This window comes from Dama dama, chromosome 5 (assembly GCF_033118175.1).
Source record: "Dama dama isolate Ldn47 chromosome 5, ASM3311817v1, whole genome shotgun sequence".
In the NCBI taxonomy this organism is placed as follows: domain Eukaryota; kingdom Metazoa; phylum Chordata; class Mammalia; order Artiodactyla; family Cervidae; genus Dama; species Dama dama.
In genome coordinates, this window is record NC_083685.1 from 9,241,016 (window position 1) to 9,264,854 (window position 23,839).

At 52.3% G+C, this 23,839-nt stretch overlaps 1 protein-coding gene across 1 annotated transcript; it reads right to left on the reverse strand.

Moving 5' to 3' along the window:
- Positions 1-37: 37 nt before the first annotated feature.
- Positions 38-23,314, reverse strand: FOXN4 (forkhead box N4). The gene is made up of 9 exons (XM_061140832.1): positions 23,229-23,314; positions 10,406-10,551; positions 5,851-5,975; positions 5,644-5,757; positions 5,204-5,331; positions 4,471-4,567; positions 3,613-3,820; positions 1,495-1,887; positions 38-331 (listed from the first exon to the last, which is right to left on the reverse strand). The coding sequence occupies exons 1-9, from the start codon at positions 23,312-23,314 to the stop codon at positions 72-74; spliced, it is 1,557 nt and encodes a 518-aa protein (XP_060996815.1). The 3' UTR covers positions 38-71.
- Between the last annotated feature and the right edge of the window lie 525 nt (positions 23,315-23,839).

Sequence of the window (23,839 nt, forward strand, 5' to 3'; positions counted from 1 at the left end):
CCTTCCGGGAGCACCTGGCCCCATGAGCATCCTTCCAGGGCCCACCTTCTGGGGCAGGCGAGGCGTTCAGCTCAAAGAAGGGCTATCGGCTTGTTCCCTGCAGCGCCCAGGTGCTGAGAGGAGGAGGTGGTGGCTGACGTGGCCACACTGTCAGGGGTCGAGTAGGCCGCGTAGAGACCGGTCACCTGAAGGTCTGGGAAGGACTGGCCGCTGCCACCAGAGACGGGGGTCAGGCCTGAGGCCCCTAGCTCACAGCCCAGCGGGGAGTCTCCGAAGGCCCCCAGTGTGTCCAGGCTGAAGCCTTCATCCTTGATCTCCTCCCAGAGGTTCCCTTCCAAAGACAAGAGCGTTCATGTCAAATGGACAGGAGTTCGAATCCCATCCTAGGGATGCAGCAAAGACCACGTGTGGGGCTTAAACTCACGGCATCACAGGACAGTAGGGAGGAGCCAGCGTCCAGCCCCGGTCCTCCCCTCCCCACCCCCGCGTCCTTGGGAACATCACCACTGTCTCAGAACCTCGGGCTCCTTGGATGGAAGTGAGCTGATCAGAGAACCCACCTCCTAGGACTGCGAGGCTTAAACTAGGGGTGCATGGGAAGCACTCGGCCTGCATTAAGTGGCACCATCGTGGTCAAAGTCAGGGGACAAAAGCATGATTTCCTTTTAGCTGCACTGTAATCTAGAGGAGAGGCTGGGCAGTTCAAACATACCCATTTCACAGCTATAACTGACCTAGTTAGTAATTTGCTAACTAACTCACCTGCTAACTTGTCCCGTTCCCTCACTAGACATGCAACTCCTTGGAGGGCAGGGGATTTCTCGGCCCTTGGCGGGCTCATAGCAGGTGCACCAGTGCATTGGTGGTTTACGAGGCCTCATTGAACCTAAACTTCCCTTGTTCATTCATTCATTCCCTGTGTACTGAGGGTGACCATGTGGGTCAGAGTGTGACCTGGCATGAGGCTGGCACATGCAAGTTGACGCAGTTTCTGATTGAAAATGTGGGGTCAGAGAGGGCTGGGTTGAAATACCAGTTCTGCCACATATAGCCGGGCGGCCTCAGGCCGAATGAAGTCTGAATGAAGAAATGGGACTTCATTTCTCTTGGTCTAAGTTTTCTCAGCAGCGGAACGGGAGTGTGAAATGGCAGTGGCCTCCAGGACTGTCGCAGGCTGAGATGGGATGATGCCTCCGAAGTGCTTGGCACAAGGCCTGGTATACTGTAGGTGCTAACTAAACACCTGCTGTGATTCCCTATGATTAGGTACTCGGGAGGTGTTTGTTGAAGGAATGAGCTATAGGGTAAATGGCGACGGCTCTCCTTTCCCCCAGTCTTTCTGGCCGCCTCCCTCCCTTCCGTATGATTAGGTACTCGGGAGGTGTTTGTTGAAGGAATGAGCTATGGGGTAAATGGCGACGGCTCTCCTTTCCCCCAGTCTTTCTGGCCGCCTCCCTCCCTTCCGTTCCCCTCACCCCCTCCCTCCGGCCTCACCCTGCAGAGCGAAGTCCATGATGCTGGGGTCCAGGGCATCCACCTCGGTGTTCACGTCGGGGCTGATGTTGATGAAGTCCACAGGCGCCCTTCCCACGGCGGGGTGGGGGAGGGGGCTGGGGCTCAGGTCCTGCAGGGCGTGCAGAGGTGGGGTCTGGGCCGGGGCCGGAGAGTCTGGGGCCAGATGTGCCTGGGGCTGTGCCTGGTGGTGCAAGGGGACCGACTGCAGGGACAGGGTCATCAGCGGCTGGGGTGGGAGCTGGGAGACGGCCAGGCAGCTGTGGGCCATGGCCACCGTGGTGGCGTGGGTCAGCACGGGGGCCTCAGGCTCCCCTGGCTTGCCAGGGCGTCGGCAGCTTTCCGGCCGGTCTGAGATCAGCTTGTCCAGCTCCTCTGCAGGCAAGTGGGAGAAGTCATTCATCAGAAGCCACCCTATAGCTCCTGGGCCCCTAGCCCAGGCCTGGATTCAAACCCAGTGTTATCAGCTGTGTGATTTTAGCAAGCCTCTTGGACTCTCGGAACGTCAGTCTCTTCATCTATGAGACGGCCTCACACACTCTACACGGGGTCGTGGAAATGGAATGAAATCACAAATGACATAGGGACTTGGAACAATGAGACGGGTCTCAGATAACACTGGCTCCCCTCTTGGGGACAGTGCTTTAGAGAATAATCCTATAACTCTAGGACTTCACTAAAACCTCATAACAGGCCTACAAGAGGGAAGTAAGGCAGAGATTACAAATCTCATGAGACCGGGACAAAAGTTATTACATACAGGGGACCCTAGCCAGAGACATGAAACATTGCTGTGGACTGAAAATTGGATCCTCCTCCCTCAATGCTCCTCAATAGAAATAAGATGGAAGTTACTCAAAATTATTTTTAGTTGTTGGCTTGTGTTTTATTGACTGCAGCAGTTCTGAGACTGGACCACTAGGGTTGCACACGTTTTAGAAATGAGGACTCTTAGAATCTAGAAGGTGAAATGGCCCACCCAAGATCTCACACCAAATAGGTGTCAGGATGAGCCCTGGATATCAAACCAGACTCCAGAGCTCACAGCCAAGGGCCTACTGGGTCCTGCTATGGTCCTGCTCAACTTATTGAACTGTTCATCTCTGAGCTAGACTCCCATCCCCCTTCACACCCAAACCTCAAGCGTGATGCTATCCACAGGGCCAGGCCAAATATTCCGAAGGCTGGCTGGCATTAGCCTCCCAGGTCACTCTATCTATTCACATGTCACTTGTATATCCCCAGCTTCACATCTCTTAATTAAAAAAAAAAAAAGCAGGTGTGATTTTTTTAAAATCTAAAGTAACTCATGAACAGGGTAGACGGTTTGGAAAATAGAGAAATGTGAAGAATATAAAAATTATCAGTGGTCTCTTCATTCACAGTAAAGATTTTGATATATTTCTTCTAGTCTCTGTGTATACATATATATCTATATAGATATACATTAATTGACAAATGGGTATAGATACATATGTATTTTAGAATGTGACTACACTAGGTATATTGATTCATAACCTGCTTCTTCATTTATCATATTGGGAACATTTCTTTTTAGAGATAGAAATATTTTTGGAATACTAATACTTGCATGGTATAATATTATATCTATTTAATCTCCTATCATAAGATGTCTAGATTGCTTTCGGTTTTTTACTATCAGAAATCACTTCATGATGGATAACTTTGTTCATAAACTTTTTGCTCAAATCTTTGATTTCTTCAGCATAAACTGCCAGAAGTAGAATAAAGGAACCAAACTGGGGGCCAAATTTGCAAAGTTTCGTGATATTACTTTGCCCTGGGAAAGTTTCACACTTTACATTCCCATCAATTGTACGTGACAGTGCCGATTTCTCCACATCGTAGCCCACACTGGGTGTTACTGTTTTATTACTTTTGGGAGTCTGTTCCAATATGGTAAGAAAGGTAAGGAAGCCTTGCTTTCCCATGGTTGTTTTGTGTGGCATGTCTGTGGGAGACACTGGGGTTGTTAGTGAGATTCTATACTCATTGCAGGATGGGCAGGGTGCAAGCGCGTGTGTGTGCGTGTGCACGTGTGTGTGTGTGTGTGTGTGTGGTGGGGCGCCTGGGCCTCACCGGGGTTGGCCATGCTCCGGTGGATGGCAGCCAGGTCCTTCCTCTTCCACTTGTGCATCTCCTCCTCCATCTTGTCGATGCGGGCCAGGTTCAGGGCCCACAGGCAGCCCTTGCGCGAGGAGCCGCTCATCTTGTTCTCCACCTTCTCAAAGCACTTGTTCAGGGACAGGTTGTGCCGCACAGAGTTCTTCCAGCCGTCAGGAGCTGTCTGGGGGCAGAAATGGGCCCATGGGAGATCTCTCTGCAGGGACCGCTCTCTAAACCCGGCTCCCTAGGGGCAATCTCACACTTGGGCCTAGAGGAGTAGGGGGGACAGTGTCCAATGCTTAACCTTGATTGGGAAGACGAGACAGACCAGTGAGGACTGTGGCAAACAGGAGGGCCCAAGGCTTCCAGATCTGCTCTTTTTCTCCTACTCAGGAGACAAGCAAGTGAGATGATGTTAATATGTGGATAATTTGTCAAGTGTATTAAATGCCTATCATTTTTAAGTGCTCATACTTTATTGTAAGGTAACCAGACATTGCAGTGCACCTCACACCCTCTTCATTTTACACACAGTTTCTCTGTGTTTGCATCATTATGTTTTACCGAGTCTGAGCTGAATAGCTAGATTGGCCCTCTAGCCTCTGCCCCCTGGGATGCCTGGTGAACTCCTATTCATCCGTCAAGGGCCCAGCTCAAATGCTCCCTTCTCTTTCTGGATTTCTTGGCCCATGTCTGTGTGAGTGCACATTGCAGGTGTCTTTGGACATGACTAGGGGACTAAAAGGGTGGCTTAGTTTGGCCCAGGTTCTAGCAGTGCCAGGGAGAGACAGAGCCACTCTAGCCACCCCCAACCTGGCTGAGGCCCCTCACCTTGAAGTAGGGGAAGTGCTCCTTCATGAAGCTATAGATCTCACTCACAGGCAGGCTTCCTGTCTTGCTGTTCTTCAGGGCCATGGCGATCAGACAGCTGGAGGCAAAATGTGGGGCAGGCCAGATGTGAAGGCATCTCAAGCTGACAGCCCAAGGTCCCCTCTGCCAGGAAGTTGGCCCTGCTTAACCCTGCTGGTACCAGCCCCTAGACACTCACAATGTTAGCTCTAAATATCTTTTCATAGCTCTATGTCTTTCCCACCCTCTGCCCTTGACCTTGAGCTCAGCTATTGGTAACAATTTGAGAAACCTTGTCGTTTCCTCCTTTTACCCCTTTCTCATCATTACTGGGCCTTTAGACATTAACTGGGCTGTTTAACTGCCTTCCCCAAATCTTGTGAAGTACCCATTACTCTTATTTGATGACCTTCTACATCAGAGGGAACTGAAGCTCAGAGAGGCTAAGCCACTTCCCCAAGGTCACACAGCTAGCTTGTGAATGACAGAGTGGAGCACTGGGCTCAGGGTCTGGAGTGGGTTCTCAACCCTGGGAACTGACTGACCACATGACAATCCGTCCTAAGAATGGGTTCCACCCGGGGGTTCCCCACCTCCCAAAACCTTCCCCTGGGAAGCCTAGGCCACCACACCCAGCTCTCTGAGATGCCCTTGAGACAGCCCTCACCCCTCTCTTCCCCAAGTCCCCCACCACCCCAGCCCTCCAGGACCTCACCTGTAGGAATAGATGGGCTTGGGATAGTGTTTGGGGTGCAGTTCCTGGGATGAATGCACAGCCATGCGGGGCTGGTGGTAGGGAGGCCGTGCCCCAAACGGGGAGCCATACAGGCCCACAGGAGCACACTTCCCATCGGGGGTGGGGGGGGTGAAGAAGGGTGGCAGGGAGAGAGATGGTGAGAGAGAGCATCAGTCACTCATGATCACCCCGCCGCACCCCCATCTCAAAGACGCAGGGTTTATAGCCCTGGCAGACCATCTTGTCTCCACCCAGCACAGGGTTTTGGGTGGAAATCAAATGAACAACCCCATGACATGGTGAAGAATGTTCTTCCCATGTTCCAGGTGGGTAAACGGAGGCTCAGAGCAATCCCTAGCCAGCCCAAGTCAGGAGTGTCTGCCTCTGAGTCCAGGCCCCCCCGCCCCAGCCCCCAGTACCTGCTGGACCCCTGGGGCTAGCGGGAACTGAGGTTGCGAGGCAGAAGGGTACAGCTGCGGTGGGCTCTGCAGGCTGGACGAGGGCTGGCCCCCCACAGCGAACTGGTTCATTTGCTGGGGCCGGGAGAGAAGAAGACAGAGGGTCGAGGGCGACCCCGGCCCTGTGGGACACCCCCCTCGCTCCCCGACCCACGTGGGGGCACTTACACTGGCGCCATGGCTGGTCAGGGGACTCAGGCCCAGCACGCCTTGGGGGGCTATGCCAGGTGGGCCTTGGAGCAGGTGGCCTGGGGCGGCTGCCACGTGCAGGTCAGCGGCCCTGGCCAAGGCACCTGGAAAGGGAAGCGCAGAGATGCCTGGGCTGGGGGGATGGTGGCCGTGGACAGGGAGAGCCCCACCCATGGGCACCTCCGGAGAATGAAGCTGTCCCCCACCCCGGGGCTCGGTGCATAGTAGGTGCTTGGCAAACCACATCTCTGGATGACAGTGGTAAAGAGCGGGTTCCCACCTTCCCTTCTGCCAAGGGTCAGCCCAGGAAAAGCAGATGTACCCCCCTCTCCTGTGCTGGGTCTGTGACAGGCATTGCTAATCTATCACAGAGTCTCGCTGCACCAGCCCGACTTTAGGTAGACACTGCCAATCAAGCAAAGCTGATGTACAAGATGATCCTGCCCTGGGGCCTTCAGCTCTCCTCTGAGCTCTGGCTGCCACCTGGGCTCACCCTTTGTGCTTTGGTCTGTCTACTTTGTCTTTCCATCTCTGACCAGACCCTTAGTTCCCTGAGAGCTGGGACCACATTTTAAATAACTCAGTGCTGCAAACACCGTGCATGGTGACAGGCACGCAGGAGATGTGCCATGATGCAGTGAAGGAAGGGACTTCCTTACTTCACAGTTCCCATCTACCGAATGCCTACTGTGTGCAAGGTGCTTGCTGCATTCAGTCCTCCAACACCCCATGAAGGCAGTTCTGTTATCTTTTCATCGTAGGTGAGGAAAGAAGTTCAGAGCAAAGGCATCTGCCCAAGGTCACATAGCTGTCCCCTCAGGGTTCTAGATCAGGGATCGAGAAACTACTGGCCACCAGACCAAATTGGCCCATGACATGTTTTTGTAAATAAAGTTTTATTGAAACACAGCTACAGCCATTCATTTATATATTATGTATGGCTGGTCTTGCACAGCAGTGACAAAGTTGAAATGTTTCAACAGAGACCATCTGGCTCAAAGGGTCTGAAATATTTACTGGCCCTTTACAGAAAAACCGTGCTGACTCCTGCTACTGATGTTTTCAATTCAGTTCAGTTGCTCAGTCGTGTCCGACTCTTTGCAACCCCATGAATCGCAGCATGCCAGGCCTCCCTGTCATCACCAACTCCCGGAGTTTACTCAAACCCATGTCCATCGAGTCAGTGATGCCATCCAGCCATCTCATCCTCTATCGTCCCCTTCTCCTCCTGCCCCCAATCCCTCCCAGCATCAGGGTCTTTTCCAATGAGTCAACTCTTCACATGAGGTGGCCAAAGTACTGGAGTTTCAGCTTCAGCGTCAGTCCTTCCAATGAACACCCAGGACTGATCTCCTTCAGGATGGACTGGTTGGATCTCCTTGCAGTCCAAGGGACTCTCAAGAGTCTTCTCCAACACCACAGTTCAAAAGCATCAATTTTTTGGTGCTCAGCTTTCTTCACAGTCCAACTCTCACATCCATACATGACCACTGGAAAAACCATAGCCTTGACTAGACGGACCCTTGTTGGCAATGTAATGTCTCTGCTTTTTAATATGCTATCTAGGTTGGTCATAACTTTCCTTCCAAGGAGTTAGTGTCTTTTAATTTCATGGCTGCAGTCACCATCTGCAGTGATTTTGGAGCCGTAAAAAAATTTGGCCAAGAACAAGTTTTCCAATGAAAGAAATACTCCTAGGCGATAAGTTTTTAACTATGGGACCTTTTAATGTACTGCAGTGATTGTTTTTCTTCTTAGGACACACTTTCTGTGTCCCTAAACATTTAACCCACTTGCCATGACTGCAAACTGGCTGCCATTTGCTGAGTACCTACTGTGTGCTGGGCCCTGTGCTCAGTACTCCTTAAACAAATATTTGTTTGTTTATTTATTTGGCTATGCTGGGTCTGAGTTGCAGCACACAGGACCTTCTTCATTGTGGCACACAGGATCTTTAGTTGCAGCTTATGAACTCATAATTGCAGCATAAGGGATCTAGTTCCCTGACCAGGGATTGAACCCAGGCCCCCTGCATTGGGAGCTCAGAGTCTGTGGCCACTGAACCACCAGGGAAGTCCCTGTGATACTTTCTTTAAAGAAGTCAAAGTACTTAGAAAATTTTTTGTGGTAACCATTTTAAAAAATTGAAGTATATGCCATGGAGAAGTAAATTCAGCACCACCTTGAATAACATTAATATTAAATCACATTCTTCTAAGGTTCTTTTCTGGCTTAAGACTGATATTAACTTCTGGGACTTTCCTGGTAATCCAGTGGTTAAGACTTTGCCTCCCAATGCATGGGGTGTGAGTTTGATCCCTGGTCAGGCAGCTAAGATCCCATGCACTAATCCCACAGTATTACTTCTGTTTTAGGTTTTGCTTTTTGGCCGCCAAAACCCAAAAAGCCAAAGCATAAAATGGAAGCAATATTGGAACGAATTCAATAAAGGCTGAAAAATGGTTCACATAAAAAAATCTTCAAAAAAAAAATTGAACTATAATGCTGTGTTAGTTTCAGGCATACAGCAAAGTGATTTAGTTTTATATACATAAACTTTTTATGTATAATCTGAAAATCTTTTCCAGATTCTTTTCCCTTATTGTTGTTTAGTCGCTCAGCCATGTCCGACTTTGCAACCCCATGGACTGCAGCATGCCAGGCTTCCCCGTCCATCACTATCTCCTAGAGTTTGTTCAAATTCATGTCCGTCGATGATGCCATTCCAACCATCTCATCTTCTGTCATCCCGTTCTCCTCCTGCCCTCAATCCTTCCCAGCATCAGGGTCTTTTCTAATGAGTCAGCTCTTCCCACCAGGTAGCCAAAGTATTGGAGCTTCAGCTTCAGCATCAGTCCTTTCAATGAATATTCAGGACTGATTTCCTTTAGGATGGACTGGTTGGATCTCCTTGCAGTCCAAGGGACTCTCAAAAGTCTTTTCCAGCGCCACACTTAGAAAGCATCAATTCTTCGGCGATCAGCCTTCTTTATGGTCCAACTCTTACATCTGTACATGACTACTGGAAAAACCATAGCTTTGACGATACAGACTTTTGTTGGTAAAGTGATGTCTCTGCTTTTTAATACACTGTCTAGGTTGGTCATAGCTTTTCTTCCAAGAAGCAAACGTCTTTTAATTTCATGGCTGCAGTCACCATCTGCAGTGATTTGGGAGCCCCTAAAAATAAAGTCTGTCACTGTTTCCATTGTTTCTCCATCTATTTGCCAGGAAGTGATGGGACCAGATGCCATGATCTTAGTTTTTTGAATGTTGAGTTTTAAGCCAGCTTTTTCACTCTCCTCTTTCACCTTCATCAAGAGACTCTTTAGTTCCTGTTTACTTTCTGCCATAAGGGTGGTGTCATCTGCATATCTGAGGTTATTGATATTTCTCCTGGCAATCTTGATTCCAGCATGTGCTTCATCCAGCCCAGGATTTAGCATGATGTACTCTGCATGTAAGTTAAATAAGTAGGGTGACAATATACAGCCTTGACGTATTCCTTTCCCAATTTTGAATGAGTCCATTGTTCCATGTCCAGTTCTAACTGTTGCTTCCACCTGCATACAGGTTTCTCAGGAGACAGGTAAGGTGGTCTGATATTCCCAACTCTTTCAGAATTTCCCAGTTTGTTGTGTTCCACACCATCAAAGGCTTTAGTGTAGTCAATGAAGCAGAAAATGTTTTTCTGGAATTCCCTTGCTTTTTCTATGATCCAACATATGCTGGTAATTTGATCTTTGGTTCCTCTGCCTTTTCTAAATCCAACTTGTACATCTGGAAGTTCTTGGTTCATGTACTGTTGAAGCCCAGCTTGAAGGATTTTGAGTATTACCTTGCTAGCGTGTAAAACGAGTACAATCGTGCGGTTTGTTGAACATTCTTTTTGGCATTGCCCTTCTTTAGGATTGAGTATAGTTTCGTGTGCTATATTTTGTGTACTAGATCCTTGCTGTTTATCTATTTCATATATAGTAGTGTGTATATATTAGTCCCAAACTCCAAATATATCTCTCCCCTTCCACCCTTAACCCAAAGTACTTCTAAAGAAGTAAAGGAACTGAACTTCTGTAAAGGGTCAGACAGCAAATATTTTAGGCTTTTGCCAGCCACAAGATCTGTCTTGTCTGTTTCTTTATAACCTTTGAAAAATGTAAAAGCATTCTTAACACAAGGGCCATACAAAAACAGGCCATGGGCTGCATTGGCTCCCAGAGATGGTCATTTGCTGACTGCTCTAGGTGTTCTAGATGTCCCGGGGTGAGGGGAGGGGCCGTCTTTATTCTTTGCTGAAACCTGAGCTCACACAGGGCCTGGCACACCATGATGAGCAAAAGAGCGAACCACATCCCTCTGGGGAAGGGAGAATGAGTCCCATTTTACAGAGGCAGAAACTGAGGCCTGGAGAGAGAGCAAGTGAGCCTGATCTGGCCACAGCTACCCCGTGGTTCACAGAAGCACCGGCCGTTGCCCTTCCCTGTCTCCCCATCCCGCCCCATCCTGCCACTACCCCGCCTCACCCTCTGCCTACCTGGGTGCGCGTGTGGTACACTGGGGCCACCCAGGTCCACACGGCCACTCGCCATCTGCTGCAGCCTTGGCACATCCACGGCCGTGAGCCAAGACAGAGACTGCAGGTCCCCGGGAAGGTCATCATCGCAGGTGGTGGCCAGGAGCCTGCAGAGAGGGGCGGGGAGCTCAGGCCAGCTCCTGGGGCTCCTCCACCTCTGCAATCACCCCAAAAGCTTCTCACCTCCCCCAGGCCACCTCATCCTCCAATCTGCCCATCCCTAGGGAGCCCCCTTTAGCAGCCAGATTGCATTCAAACCTTCCCTTCATTTATTCACTAGACACATCTTACTCAGGCCCGACCCCCAAAATGATAAACATTAGTGTTTGTTAAGCACTTACTATGTGCCAGGCACTGTATCAAGTCCTTCCCAGGTATTAACCCAGGGAACACCCCCAGTCACCTGATGAAGCAGGTGTTATTATTCCCATCTCATAGATGGGCAAACTGAGGCTCACAGCCCCGAGTCACTCACCCAAGGCCAATCCAGAACAGGAAGTGGTAGGGCTGGAGCCCCAGCCTGAACTCCTCACCATGACCCCAAGCAGCCCCTGGAGCTTTCAGTTAGGATCCATGCCCCCCACAACTCACCCAACACCAGAGCAAAAACATTTCTTTCTATGCAAAGAAAGAGTACCCATCAAGGATAGCAGGTAAGTACCCCCAATTTGGGGTAACCATGGCTCCCCAGTGTCCTTCAAGTGCTCACCCCACACCTCCAGGGCCCTGGACCCTACAGCACCATCCTGTCTGTGTTATAATGTACTGTGTCTGCAAACCGGCCAAAAGCCCACGCCAGCCCGACCACACGCCAGGCACTTTCTGGTCTGTTGACCCGAGGCCCACCATCCAAATTTTAAGCTCCAAGTTTCAAAAATAGGTGTCCTGGGACCCCAGAGAGAGAGGGGTGCAGCCTGGGGTTTTCTCGTGCACGGGACCGTGGGCCCAGCTCGGGCATCAGCGTCCACCCACTCCTGCCATCTGCATGGCCCCCCTCAAGCGGCTCTCTCTCTCCATCTCTCTCACTTCTTGTGTTTTAGGGCCACAATTAGCGTTGCCATGGCACTGGCTGCTCGGTTGTCGCGGGGCCTGGGCCCTCAGCCCACCAAGCTAGCATCAGGTGACTGCCCAGCCGCCCTGGCGATTGGCTGCCTCGTAGGAAAACACAGCCTGGAAACGATTTGAAAACTCGGCCAGCCCGTGTCGGTGGCAGCAGTTGGCCCGGCTGCTGTCCCCTGGAGGTCCATTGTGTGACAAACGACTGTTGCCCCCATGGCACGTGGCTCCCATTGTCCTGGGGTCTCCCTGCAATTGTTTTTACAGCCCCCCCCCCACCCCCCTGGCTGCTGCCCATTCGACCCGCTCATAACTCATCTGGATGAGTGACAGCCACGGGCCAGGCCTGGGCGATGCCATCTGTCCCCTCGGGCCCGTGGAGACCATGGGGTGAGGTTGAGGGCTTGATGTGCCGCTCACCCAAGTCCCCTCCTCACCCCGTGGCTGGCCAACCTTCCAGCCTCTGGTGGTGGGAGCCCCACCCCTGCTCAGTAACCTGCTGTGGCTCCCCAGTGCCCTTGCGGCTCTTCCTGGCATCGTCATTGCCTCCTCCTGCTCCAAGGAGGATTGGAGGTGAAGCTCTGGTGCAGGTTTCTCAAGGTGGGGCCCCCACCAGAGCCCCCTGAATGGTGGCATGGGGCTTGTAGACACACCAGGGTCCTGGGCATCACTGTGGGGCAGGATCTCTGGAGGCAGTTAAATCTGTTAGGTGATATGTTATTTAAGAGTTTGGACTCTGGGTTCTAATCCTGGTCTTCATTTACCTGTGTGCCCTTGGGCCGCTGACTTAACCTCTCTGAGCCCCAGTTTTTTTGATCTACCAAGTTGGGCTAAACAATAGTTCCTATCAGACTTCCCTGGTGGCTCAGTGGTAAAGAATCCACCTGCCAGTAGAGGAGATGAGGGTTCGCTCCCTGGGTCAGGAAGATCCCCTGGAGAAGGAAATGGCAACCCACTCCAGTATTCTTGCCTGAAGAATCCCATGGACAGAGGAGCCTGGCAGACTACAGTCCATGGGGTCTCAAAGAGCCAGACATGACTTAGCGACAACAATAGTTCCTATCACACAAAGTATGGTCAGGATTAAATGTACTGTTGCATGAAAAGACTTGGAACCATGTCTGACTTTGCTGTCATTAATATCAACATTAATGATAACATTAGTCAGGTCCTCTGGACTTCCCTCAATCTGCCTGCAATGCAGGAGACCCAGGTTCGATTCCTGGGTCGGGAAGATCCTCTGGAGAAGGAAATGCTGGAGAAAAACCCAGCATTTCCTTCTCCAGTTACACTCCAGTATTCTTGCCTGGAGAATCCCATGGACAGAGGAGCCTGGCGGGCTACAGTCCATGGGGTCACAGGAGTCAGACATGACTTAGTGACTAATCCACCACAGGAGACTGAAAGTACATCAAAGCTTTGGGCTCTGGGGTCACCCAGGCCTGCCCCTGTTGCTGCTACTACTAGCGGCTTCCACTTACTGAGTGCTGCATGTGTGCTTTGACAGACCCATTTTACAGGTGGAGAAGCTGAGGCCCTGAGCTTGCAGCTGCTCTGAGCTTATTTCCCCCAGAGAATCACAGCTGTCCAGGTGGTAGAGGCTGAGTTAATGGTGCTCTTCTGAGCAATCTTTCCTTCTTTTCCTGCTGCTTGAGAGCCCCGTCAGGCTTCCCTGGCCCTCACTGCGGTGCACGCACCCCCGCCTCCCAGCCCCGCAGTGGCCTGGAGTCGGTCCTGCCCCTGGCGCCGCCCTGCCCCCACAGCGGAGCACAGTCCCACCTCTGGGACAGGAAAGCCCTTTTGGCTCTCTCTACCCCACCCAACTGTGCCACCCCTGGAGGCTCACTTCAAATGCTATCTTCTGGCTTCTTCACGGCAAATTCCCTCTCCTCGTTTTACCCACACGGAGACTGAGACCAAGAGGAAGGAGGCAGTTGGCGCCAATGTCATCCTCCAGGAAAGGAGCAGGGCAGGGACTCCGGGCTCGCTGTGTGGGCCCCTTCCAGCCCAGGAGCACCTTCCCCTCCAGGAAGTCTTTGCAACCCAGACCCCAAGCTGAGACCCCCTCTGCAGCCTGGGTGGGTAAGTCCTGCCCTGCCATCTCTTTGCCCAGATCCTTCGGCTCACTGAGGGCTGGCCCCAGCCATCAGCCCAGGTCTCAGCACACAGTGGAGCTACTTCGATGCCTGCTCGGCCAGTCAAACAGGCTGGCCCCAGGCCACCGACCCAGAGACCTGGGTGACAGTGACTGTCACATCCAGCAGTTTAGCCGTCCTCTGCCTCCTTGAGCCCTGCAACAGCCTTGGGACAGGGACAGGGGACAGGTAGCCCCACTTTACAGGTGGGAAAACTGAGGCCAGACCAGTGAAAGCAAAATCGCAGCCAGGACTTGAATCTGGGTCTGTCTGCTGCATCTTGGGCTGTACCTGCGGCACCACAGGCAGAGAAGCCCCATCCTCTGGGAGAGATGCCCCCACCCCGAGTCCGGGGCTCTCAGCAGGGGCCGTGTGGACCAGCATCACCCAGGAGCTGGTTCCACTGCAGAGTCTAAGGCCCAGCCCAGTCCCTGGAGTCTTACACTGGGGCTGTGGGGCCCTGGAAGCTGTGCATTAGTGCCTCCCTGAGCTCTAGGGGGTGGGGGGTGGGGGACAGCCCTGAGGGGGTGTGGCAGGGGCTTCACACAGCTCAGGCTGTGATTGGACAGATCTGGGTTCAAGTCCTTATGACCCCCTGTCTGTGCGACCTTGAACAAGTCACTTGAGGTCCCTGAGCCTCCATTTTCTCATCTGGAAAATGGGAGAGGAACAGACCGCTTCTCCCTGGGCTGTTGAGGGCATCAAGTGAGACAGTGTGTGTTCAACTTTCTGCACAGGTCTGACCCCCGCCCTCCCTCCTTGGAGGCTTACTGCTCATTCTGGGGGTGGACAGCCAGACCCTGCTCCCCCTGCCATCTCCGGCATCCCAGAGGTTGTCCGGTCCTCCCTCCCAGCCAGGCCAGAATGCCAGCCTCCGTGTGCCTGGCACACGGCCCTGCCAGTCTCCCGCGATAGCTGTGGATGCCCGGAGCTGTGCTGGAGCCTGCCGGCCCTGAAGCCTGGCTCACGTCCTGCTGCCCCGTGACTCGCCTGGCTCCAGGCACCTCTTCACCGTGGGTCACAGGAACCCAGAGGTGATGTTCTGGGGCCTCAGTGGGAGTGCCCCATCCCCACTGCCCGGCCTGGGGCCCTGACCATCCCTGTTTCCGTCTCTCCCACCCTCCTCTGCCCCTGCAGACGCACACAGCCCCTCTCCACAGAGCCATGTGAAGGCCCCCAAAACCTCCCCCTCACCCGTGCCTTGAGTTTCCTCATTCGAGGTGCCTCCAGGGGCCTACTTCCTGCTTAGTCCTAGAGAACTTCATGTTAAGTGGCCTCAACCATGGGATCCGTGGCAGTTGTGACAAGAGAAAGACTTTGTGGTTCAGGAACCACTATGACTTCTGAGCCACAGGCCCTCGGAAAGGCACTGAATTCCCCAGCCTCAGTTTTCCCACCTGTAAAATGGGCACAAATGATAAACAGAGCTGCAGTGTCTTATACTGCGCCCAGGACTGGCATGTCAGCGTAGAGGTGAAGTGGCTTGTGACCTGTCCTGCCATCTGTGAGGACTTGGGATTATTGCCACGAGTGAGTGTGTGTGTGAGCCTGTGCCAGTCTCTTGAATGGGTTTCTCGTCTGCTGGAAAATGATGGACGTTCGCGATGCAAAGGAAGAGGCAAACCCAGTCCCATCACCCTGGGGTCTCTCTTTGTCTTTGGGTGAGGAGGAGAACGTTCTCCCTGTCACCATGTCACTGATGCCTGCCCACCTGGGGTCACCTCCAGCGAAGGCCACAAGGAGCATGAACCTGCAGAGACCCAGCTCCTTCCTCTGCCCCCTCCACTCCCCACCCCGTCCTGTCTCGCCCCTGCCCCTCTGCTCCAGCTCTCTCCCTCTCCTCCCCAGCGTCTCTGTCTTCTCGGCGTGCTGTCTGTCCCTGGGTCTGAGGGGCCCTGTGATGAAGTCCTGGCCCCGCTGTTCCCGTCTGGTGACATCGGACGTGCTTCCACACCTTCTGAGCCTCAGTTCCCTCCCCTGCAGAGTGGGGTGATACTGACAGAGACAAAGAGCCCACGAGAGGCTCTTGGTAAACCTCTACCATCTTCCTGCAGTCCCTTCTCTCTCTGACCCAGCATCCAGGGCACCCCCCCCCGCCCCCATCTCCTACAGACTTGTCTCCCTCCCACACACTCACCCACCCGTCATTCCTGTGTCCCCACCGAAGGGCTGCCATTGAGCCAGGCTTTCAGGGGATGTGGCTTCCCTGATAGTTCAGTTGGTAAAGAATCTGCCTGCAATGCAGGAGATCCCCGGTTCGACTCCTGGGTCAGGAAGATCCGCTGGAGAAGGAATAGGCCACCCACTCCAGTATTCTTGGGCTTCCCTTGTGGCTCAGCTAGTAAAGAATCTGCCTGCAGTGTAGGAGACCTGGGCTCGATCCCTGGGCTGGGAAGACCCCCCAGAGAAGGGAAAAACCTGGAGAATTCCAGCTGGACATGACTGAGTGACAATCACTTTTACTTTTTGGGGGATGACAGCAGTTAACCCACGCACCTGCGCTCAGGTAATTCCCACACATCCAGTTTCCCCATCTATAAAGCATTACTGGCTTTATATATATATATAAACATATATAGTTCCCTCAGGGTCCCACTTGCCCTAGGACTCTAAGAAGGTGGAGTAGCACCCCAAGGTTAGAAGGTGTGAACCCCAAGACAGGCCGGCCTGAACGCTTGCTGACTGTATGACTGTCACCAGCCCCGGGACTCAGTTTCCCTATGTGTAAAGTGGGAAGAATAATAATAGCACCGACCCTAAGCGGGCTGTCGAACACACACTGAGAGTTCATCTAAGCATCAGATCAGATGAAGCATCTAGCTTTCCGCCGAAAAAGCAGGTTAAACTATTAGCTCAGGGGCTCCAAAGGGGACCCCTAGCACTGCATCCTTCTCAGACCCAGTGGGGGAAATTTGTTGCCAGCAGGGGATCCTCATTAGCGAATGGAAAGCTTTGGGGTCACAAAGAAGACAACCTAGGTAGCAGTCCAGAGTCCCCTTTTGAATAAAAGGGTTCCCTCACAGCTCTCCACCCATGCAGGGGGCAGTCTTTCTTCTCAAAGCTCAGCCCCACTCATCTTATTCTTGTTAAAATACACACACGCACCCCAGCGGGTACCATCACTCCCTTTCAGAGACAGGAAAGGTGAGGCCACGCCCGGTGAGCTGGCCTCAGCCACCTCCTGCCAGAGGCCCCAGGTACCTGCCCCCGCACCTCCCGCCTGTCCCTCCTGGGGCCTCAGTTTCCCCATCTGGAATGTTGGAGTTGAGCCTCTCTCATCTCTTTGGGGCAGCCACTGGGACACACAGCTTGCAGGGCCCAGAGGACTGTAGAGGTGGGCAGCCCAGCTCTGCCGGCAAGTGGGATGCCGAAGGGTACTGACCCATTACAAGGGGGTCACAGCCTAGAGCGTCTGAGAGGGGGCAGACCCCAGTTAGGAGCCAGGTGGTACCCTGGGAAAATCAGCATCAGAATAACCTATTGTCAGTGCAATAGTGCGTGTGTGCATGTTCAGTTGCTCCGTCGTGTCTGACTCTTTGAGACCCCATGGACTGTGACCGCCAGGCTCCTCTGTCCATGGGATTTTCCCAGCAAGAATACCGGAGTGGGTTGCCATTTCCTTCTCCAGATGATCTTCCCAACCCAGGGATTGAACCCGCGTCTCCTATGTTGCAGGTGGATTCTTTACTGCTGAGCCACCGAGGAAGCCCCAATGCAATAGCAGGGCTGACGTTTTTCAAGTGCTTTCTCTGCGCCCATCACTTCACATGTGTTCCATGTGTGCTATCATGCGTTTTTGCTCTGAAGCCTCTGGGCTTCTCAGAAGGGTCGGGCCCTTTGCAAGGCTAACTTCTGAGCTCACTGCACCTAGAAAACCTGGGCCCAGGGCTCCTGTGTTTCTCTTTTTGTAGCATTTCTGTGTAGTTGGTTGTGAGTGGAGGCCCTGGGGTCCACCAGGCTTGGCTTTGAACCCCACCCAGTCACTTAATAGCTGTGAGATTTGTCTGCAGTCATCTGCCTCTCTGAGCCTCAGTTTGCTCATCTGTAAAATGGGGGTGCTAACACCTGTACCCATCTCATAGGGGTTTGTAATGACTAAATGTAGTTCAGGTGCAACACCGCAGAGCATACATTAATATGCATGGTGTGCTAGCAGTTCAGATTGACATACACCTCCATAGCAGGCTATGGACTCAGCGTGAAGCAGGCTCCATGGGGAGGGACACCGCAGAGTATTTGGCACTCAGGAAGCATCTGATTCATTCCACAAATACCTCCTGAACTCCTACTTGCCAGGCCCTGGCAGGCAGATACAAAACTCCCTCTGTCCAAGGAAAGAACTTTCTAATTGACCTAGGGATGCAAAGGAGGAGAGGTCTGCCCCCTGGCATGCCCACCTTCCTGCCAGTCCACTCAGGTCTATAACTCCCTCATCTTCTGCCTGTGGAATGGCTGCTTACAATACCCATTCTGCAGATGGAATGACTGAGGCCCGGAGAGAGGAGAAGATACCTCTCAGCCACACAGCATGTCAGCAAAGGAGCTGGGATTTAAACCACACACCCTGGAGCCTCTTCACTTGGACACTTTGCCAGCCTGGCTGAGCTATATCAAGTTGTAAGCAAGTAGGGCAAACCCTATTCATGTTATTTTCAGAAGAGTCAGGCTGCAAGGTGCCTCCATGGTGCTGGGGCCACTGGTCAGGGGGCCCTGTGGTAGCCCTGGGCAAAGAGAGATACCCCTGGAGTCCACGGCTACTGTTCTGCACTGGCCAGGGGGCCATGCTGAAAACATTAATGAACAGTATCCTTCACCAATTAGCTATGTTCATTGATCCTTTGGAGGGACGGAAGATGAGCCAGGAGAGCGGGGCCTGGGGTGGGTGAGCCCCAGGAGACCTGGATCCTAGTCCTGGCCCCACTCCTAATTGGGGGGGGGGGGTCCCTGTGCAGGTGACTCACTGCCTTTGATCCTCAGTTTTCTCATGCACAGAACAGAGGTGATGGAAGGGCCTGGCTTGCTTCCTGGTTCAGGGTAGGTAGATCACTGCAGGGCACAGTGCAGTGTTTGGCTTAAGGGCTAGGTGCATGTGTGTGGAAGGGATGGATTTCATACCCAGCATTCAGAGCAGCCTTTTAAAAGGGACATCAGAACCTGTCACTGTCCTTAAAATCCATTAGCGTAGTAAGAGTCAAGCTCCTTGCCATGATCTGACCCTTGGCCATCTCCTCCCCTCACCCCTTTGCTCTAGCAAACCTGCTCATCTTTCAGGTTCCCCAAACATTCCATGTTCTCTTTGCACATGCTGTTCCCTCTCCTGGGAATGCTGTTCCATGCACTCATTCACAGCTAGCGCTTTCTTGTGCTTCTGGCCACAGTCTAATAGTCCCCTCCTTTGAGAGGGGCCCTCCTCCCTCATCACCCCCATCCCTGGTGGTCCTTGCAGTGTTGTGTCTGAGGAATATTTAGCATTTTGCCACGAGATATTCACTTATACATGTTTCCAGTCTTTCCACTCTAGGAGGGCAAGGACAAAGAGGCCCTCTGCTGTGGTCAGCAAATGACCTGGCACCCTGTGGGCATTTATTCCATACTTGCTGGAGTAGCAAAAGGAAGAGGGATCGCCCCCAAGTTCAACCCAGTTCAGCTCCAACACATCTAACATTCCTCAATTTCTATCCCAGCTTAGACACCACTTCCCCCAGGAAGCCCTCCCAGACCAGCCCACTATCTCCTAGTCCTTCCATCCCCTGGAATGAATACAGTTGCTAGCATCTACCCTGGCATAAACTCCTGAGCTCACTGGTTTATTTTAACCCTCTTATCTACCCCTGCCTTCTCAGTCCAGTTCAGTTCAGTTCAGTTCAGTCCCTCAGTCATGTCTGACTCTTTGCGATCCCATGGACTGCAGCATGCCAGGCCTCCCTGTCCATCACCAGCTCCAGGAGCGTGCTCAGACTCATGTTCATTGAGTCGGTGATGCCATCCCACCAGCTCTCTCTCAATGCAGAGCCCACATTTATTTTTATTTATTTTATTTCCTATCTTGGGGATTCTTAGAGTTGATACAGCAATTGTGCAGCGGAAGGAACAGATGTTTGAGGTTTGAATCCCATCTCAATCCCTTTGTAGCTGTGTGACCTTAGGCAAGTCACTTCAGGTCTCTGTGTCTCAGTTTTCCCACCTGTAAAATGGAATCAGAATTCCCACCACAGAGGATAACTGTGAGGATAAGATCAGATAATGTCTAAGAAAGGGCACGAGGCAGCTACTCAAACCACATTTCTCTGTTTTCTCCTCTGGCCTTTCATTGTTACTAGGAGGGGTTTGCCCAGAAAATATTGTCTCTGTGGGGAGTGGGGCAGAGGCACGTCTGTCTGTCTGTCTGTCCGTCTGTCCACTATGATTGTAACCAGGAGGTTTTACCTGCCTTCTGGAGATGTGGTTAGTAAGAGATTGTTACATCATTACTAACTGTTCTTGTTTCCAATCCAACCTTTACACAAAAGGGATTAGCATTTCATGGAGCTGTTTATCTAGCGAACACATCTTTTGTAAGATCTTCTGTAACCGTTTACAAGAAAAAGAAAATCAAATGCCATTGTAGCAAGCTCAGAAATTCCCCACTGGGCCAAGAGGGAGCATAACATGCAATGATTTGATTAGGAATTTGGAAAAGAGACTCTTTCTTTTCTAGAACTTGGCTTGGGACTTGGTCCGTGTGTGAGTGCTGGCTGCATGTTTCTAGGGGTGGAAACACAAGACCTGGAAGGGGGACTGCACCCCAGGAAGGTTACCTCTCTTCCCTTGCCCTCAGGTAGCCTGATGAGCCCCTGGCCTCCCCCGAACACCCAGAAGGGTGAAAGTTTTTAAAGATGCTTGGATGGTCACTGCTGGTTGGAGCACCCCCCACCCAAGGAGGTTACAACCGATGAGTAGAGCCATTCTGGAATGAGGGTAAACCATCCCCCACACTCCATGCAGTGGGAGGCTTAAGAGGAAAGGCAGGTGGTGTCTGCTCGCCCTGGTCCACAGGACAGGATTTTGTGATCACTTGAGCATGCAACTTCCCTGAGTTTCTCTGGATGTGCTATTTTTCGTGTGATACTTATTCATTCATCTCTCCACCTAAGACATATTTATAAAATATCTCCCGTGTGCCTGACAACTGATTCGCCAATGAGAAAACCACTGTGCAGAGAGGGCAAGACTTTTGTCCAAAGTCACCTCCTTTCTTAGGGGAGGGACTGAGGGTCTGGGGAGTCAACATCCTGTATAAGGCTCTGTGATGATAACCACTGAGCGGCATGGTCCTGGGAGAACCTGAAGTTCCAAGGGTCAGCACCCTGCCTCCTCTGGCTTCTCTGGGCCTGTTTTCCAATCTGTAAAAGGAAGTTGTTGGATCTGATCTCTAGAATAAGGAGTTAGCACACAGGAAGTGCTTAATACCTCTCCGGGTCTCCTGCTACCCCGAAGAGAGTGGATTTCCAAGAGTGTTGAGCCAAGGGGGAGACCAGCTAAGCCAGGCTGAGCAGGAGCTGTTAGCCGTTGCTCCGGCGGTCCCGGCTGCCTGCATCCTTTGGCCCCAGGCGGACTGGGATGCTGTTTGCCAATTTGCTGTCTAGGCCCAGCCTGACTCCGGACCGCTCCCTGGGGGACAAGGCAGCTGCTGTGTCCCCAGCCCCCGCCCGCCCGCGCACAGCCATTGAGAGTTAACGGCCAAACTCCGCCCCTGGGGACGGAAGGGCGGGCGGCTGGGTGGGGGGCTGCAAGGGGGCTGGAACCAGGCTCAGAGGCACTCCCTGGAGAGGCGGGAGGGGGATTGGGAAGCCCATAAACTTCTCCTGGGCTATTATCCCGGGAGAAAAATGGGAGTGGTCGGAGAAATGGGAGTGGGCTAGGGGGAGTCGCTGTGTAATCACAAAAGCTCCCCTCCATGAGAAAGCACCGTCCGCGGGCCTGGCTGAATACCTTTTCGAGGTGGATGCACAGGCTCCTCCCAAGGACCTGCGAATTGGGCTCTCACAGCTCAGCATCACAGGTGAAGAAACTGAGGCACAGAGGGGGCAGTGACTTGCCCAGGGTCACACAGCCATGAGGTGGTGGAGCGACTTGCTCTGTTCCAACCCCCCGTGCTCCCCTCCAATGAGGCATGGGAGTGGCGGCCGTGGCTCCCTCTGAGTGAGGGTTTGAGTCCCCACGGTCCCCGTAAGTAGCTGCATCATTTTGTTAAGTCTTGTTGGTTTTAATCTGGCTAAGCCTCAGTTTTCTCATCTGCCAAATGGGCCCAACAGTGGTTTCAGAGGTGGCACAGGGCAGGCAGGCAGGTACTAAAGCGTTAAGAAACCGTCAGCCATTATTATTGTTGTTATTCTGCCTTCTGTTTATGCTGTTTAACATAAGAAAACATCCCTGAATCCCTATGAAAAGGAAAGGCTGAACCCTTCAGGATTTCCCCAAGATCATATAGCAGGCAAGTGGCAGAGATTAATTGTCATTTAATCTAACAACTCTATGCAGTGGGTACCGTTTCTGTGCCCATTTCATGGAGGGGGAAACTGAGGCTCAGAGAGGTCCACACAACCAGAGAAGCTGGGATTCTGACCCCAGAGCCAAGCTCCTGACTCTAGTATTGCCCCCAGTCTACCTGCCAGGGTTTAAACCCTTTCAGTACAGGAAGCCCAGAGGTCTTCTTTGGTTGTCGGATCTTGGGGAAAGCATTCCACTTTTCTGAGCCTCAGTTTTACCACCTGTACTATGGGGGCTCATCAGAGCAGCTCCTCAAGCTGGGCATACAGTAGGTGCCCATAAACTGCTGTGTGCCTGGCACACATCTAGGCCTCCAGCCCCACCCACAGCAGCCTCTCAGCAAACCCTTGTTTGAATGCATGGCCTCATTCAGGTCTCTGAAGGCAGTCTCCAGACCCACAGCCTTCTGGAAGCAGTCGCCCTCTAATTGGGGTCTGTGGTCTTCCCCAAAGGCACCGCTGGCGAGTTGCAGCAGCCCCGGGAGGCCAGACAGCCCCTGGGTAAACAGGGCTGATCTGAGGTGACAGCCTGCTCTTCTCAGGCCAGCCCCTGTCCTGTCCCCACTCTCTCATCTGGGCCGCACCCCCTCCACCCCGGGACACAGGGCGCTTGTCTTGGGGGCGGGGCACTGGGAACCGGACGGGCCTTCAGTGGCTCACAGGGGAGAGAGGCTGAGGATTCCTTCTTTTTCTCCTCCTCCCTCCCTTCGCTGATGACCTTGAACAAGCCCTTTCTCCTTTCTTGGGTGACATTTCCTGGAGGCCTGTTAAGCCCACTGGAGGAAAAGCCATAACTTCTATTGTCATCTCAACATCCAACCAGATGCCCAGTCTCTCTCTCACCCAGGAGGGGACTAAAGACTGCAGGCTTTCCATGGTCCCACTGCCCCCAAGCCGCAAGTCACACACCCTCAGAGAGACACCACCTTTGAGACCAAGATCTAGTTCACCTGCAGAATCACAGAACTGAATGTAACCATAGTTCTTGGGCAGTTTCAGAAACCATCGCCAGTGCATAAACAAACAATTCAAAAAGATGTCATTTGTTATTGCCGAAGCCCTCACCTGTATTCCTGTGGAGAGGGGTGGTGATTTTGCCCTGAGTTTCGAATAATTCCTGACATCATGGATGAGATGTCACTTTCTATCATCTCCTTAGGGAAAAGACAAGCAGAAAACAAAACTTCCATCAGCAACGATGTGGACAGGACGGAAAACTCATAGTTTTCCCACAATTCAGAAGGCTAGAGCTCAACCAACAGAACACTTGAAAAGTACTAGAGGATTCCTGGGAGTCACAAGTCACTGTTCCAGAGCAATTCCACAGGGTTTTAGAAGCAAATGAAGAGAATGGAATGAAATTCCAGGCTCTTTCAAATTAATGGGGGAAGGGCAAAGGAAGTCTCTAGAAGCCAAATGTCAAGTTCTGGAAAACGTGTACTTGCAAAATAGGAATCAGAAAAACCTGATTCTCTTCCAAGCCTAGTATTGACAGCCACAGCTCAGTTATGACCACTTTGGAAAAAATTAAAAAGGACAGCCTGATGAGTCATGGACGTTTCTCTGGGGGAGCCAAATTCCCACTTGCAAAGGGAATAATCTCCGCAGGGCTCCCACCCTGGAAATGGCTTCAGAATGTCACATGCCCTTGCTGGAAAACCAATCCAACCCCCCAC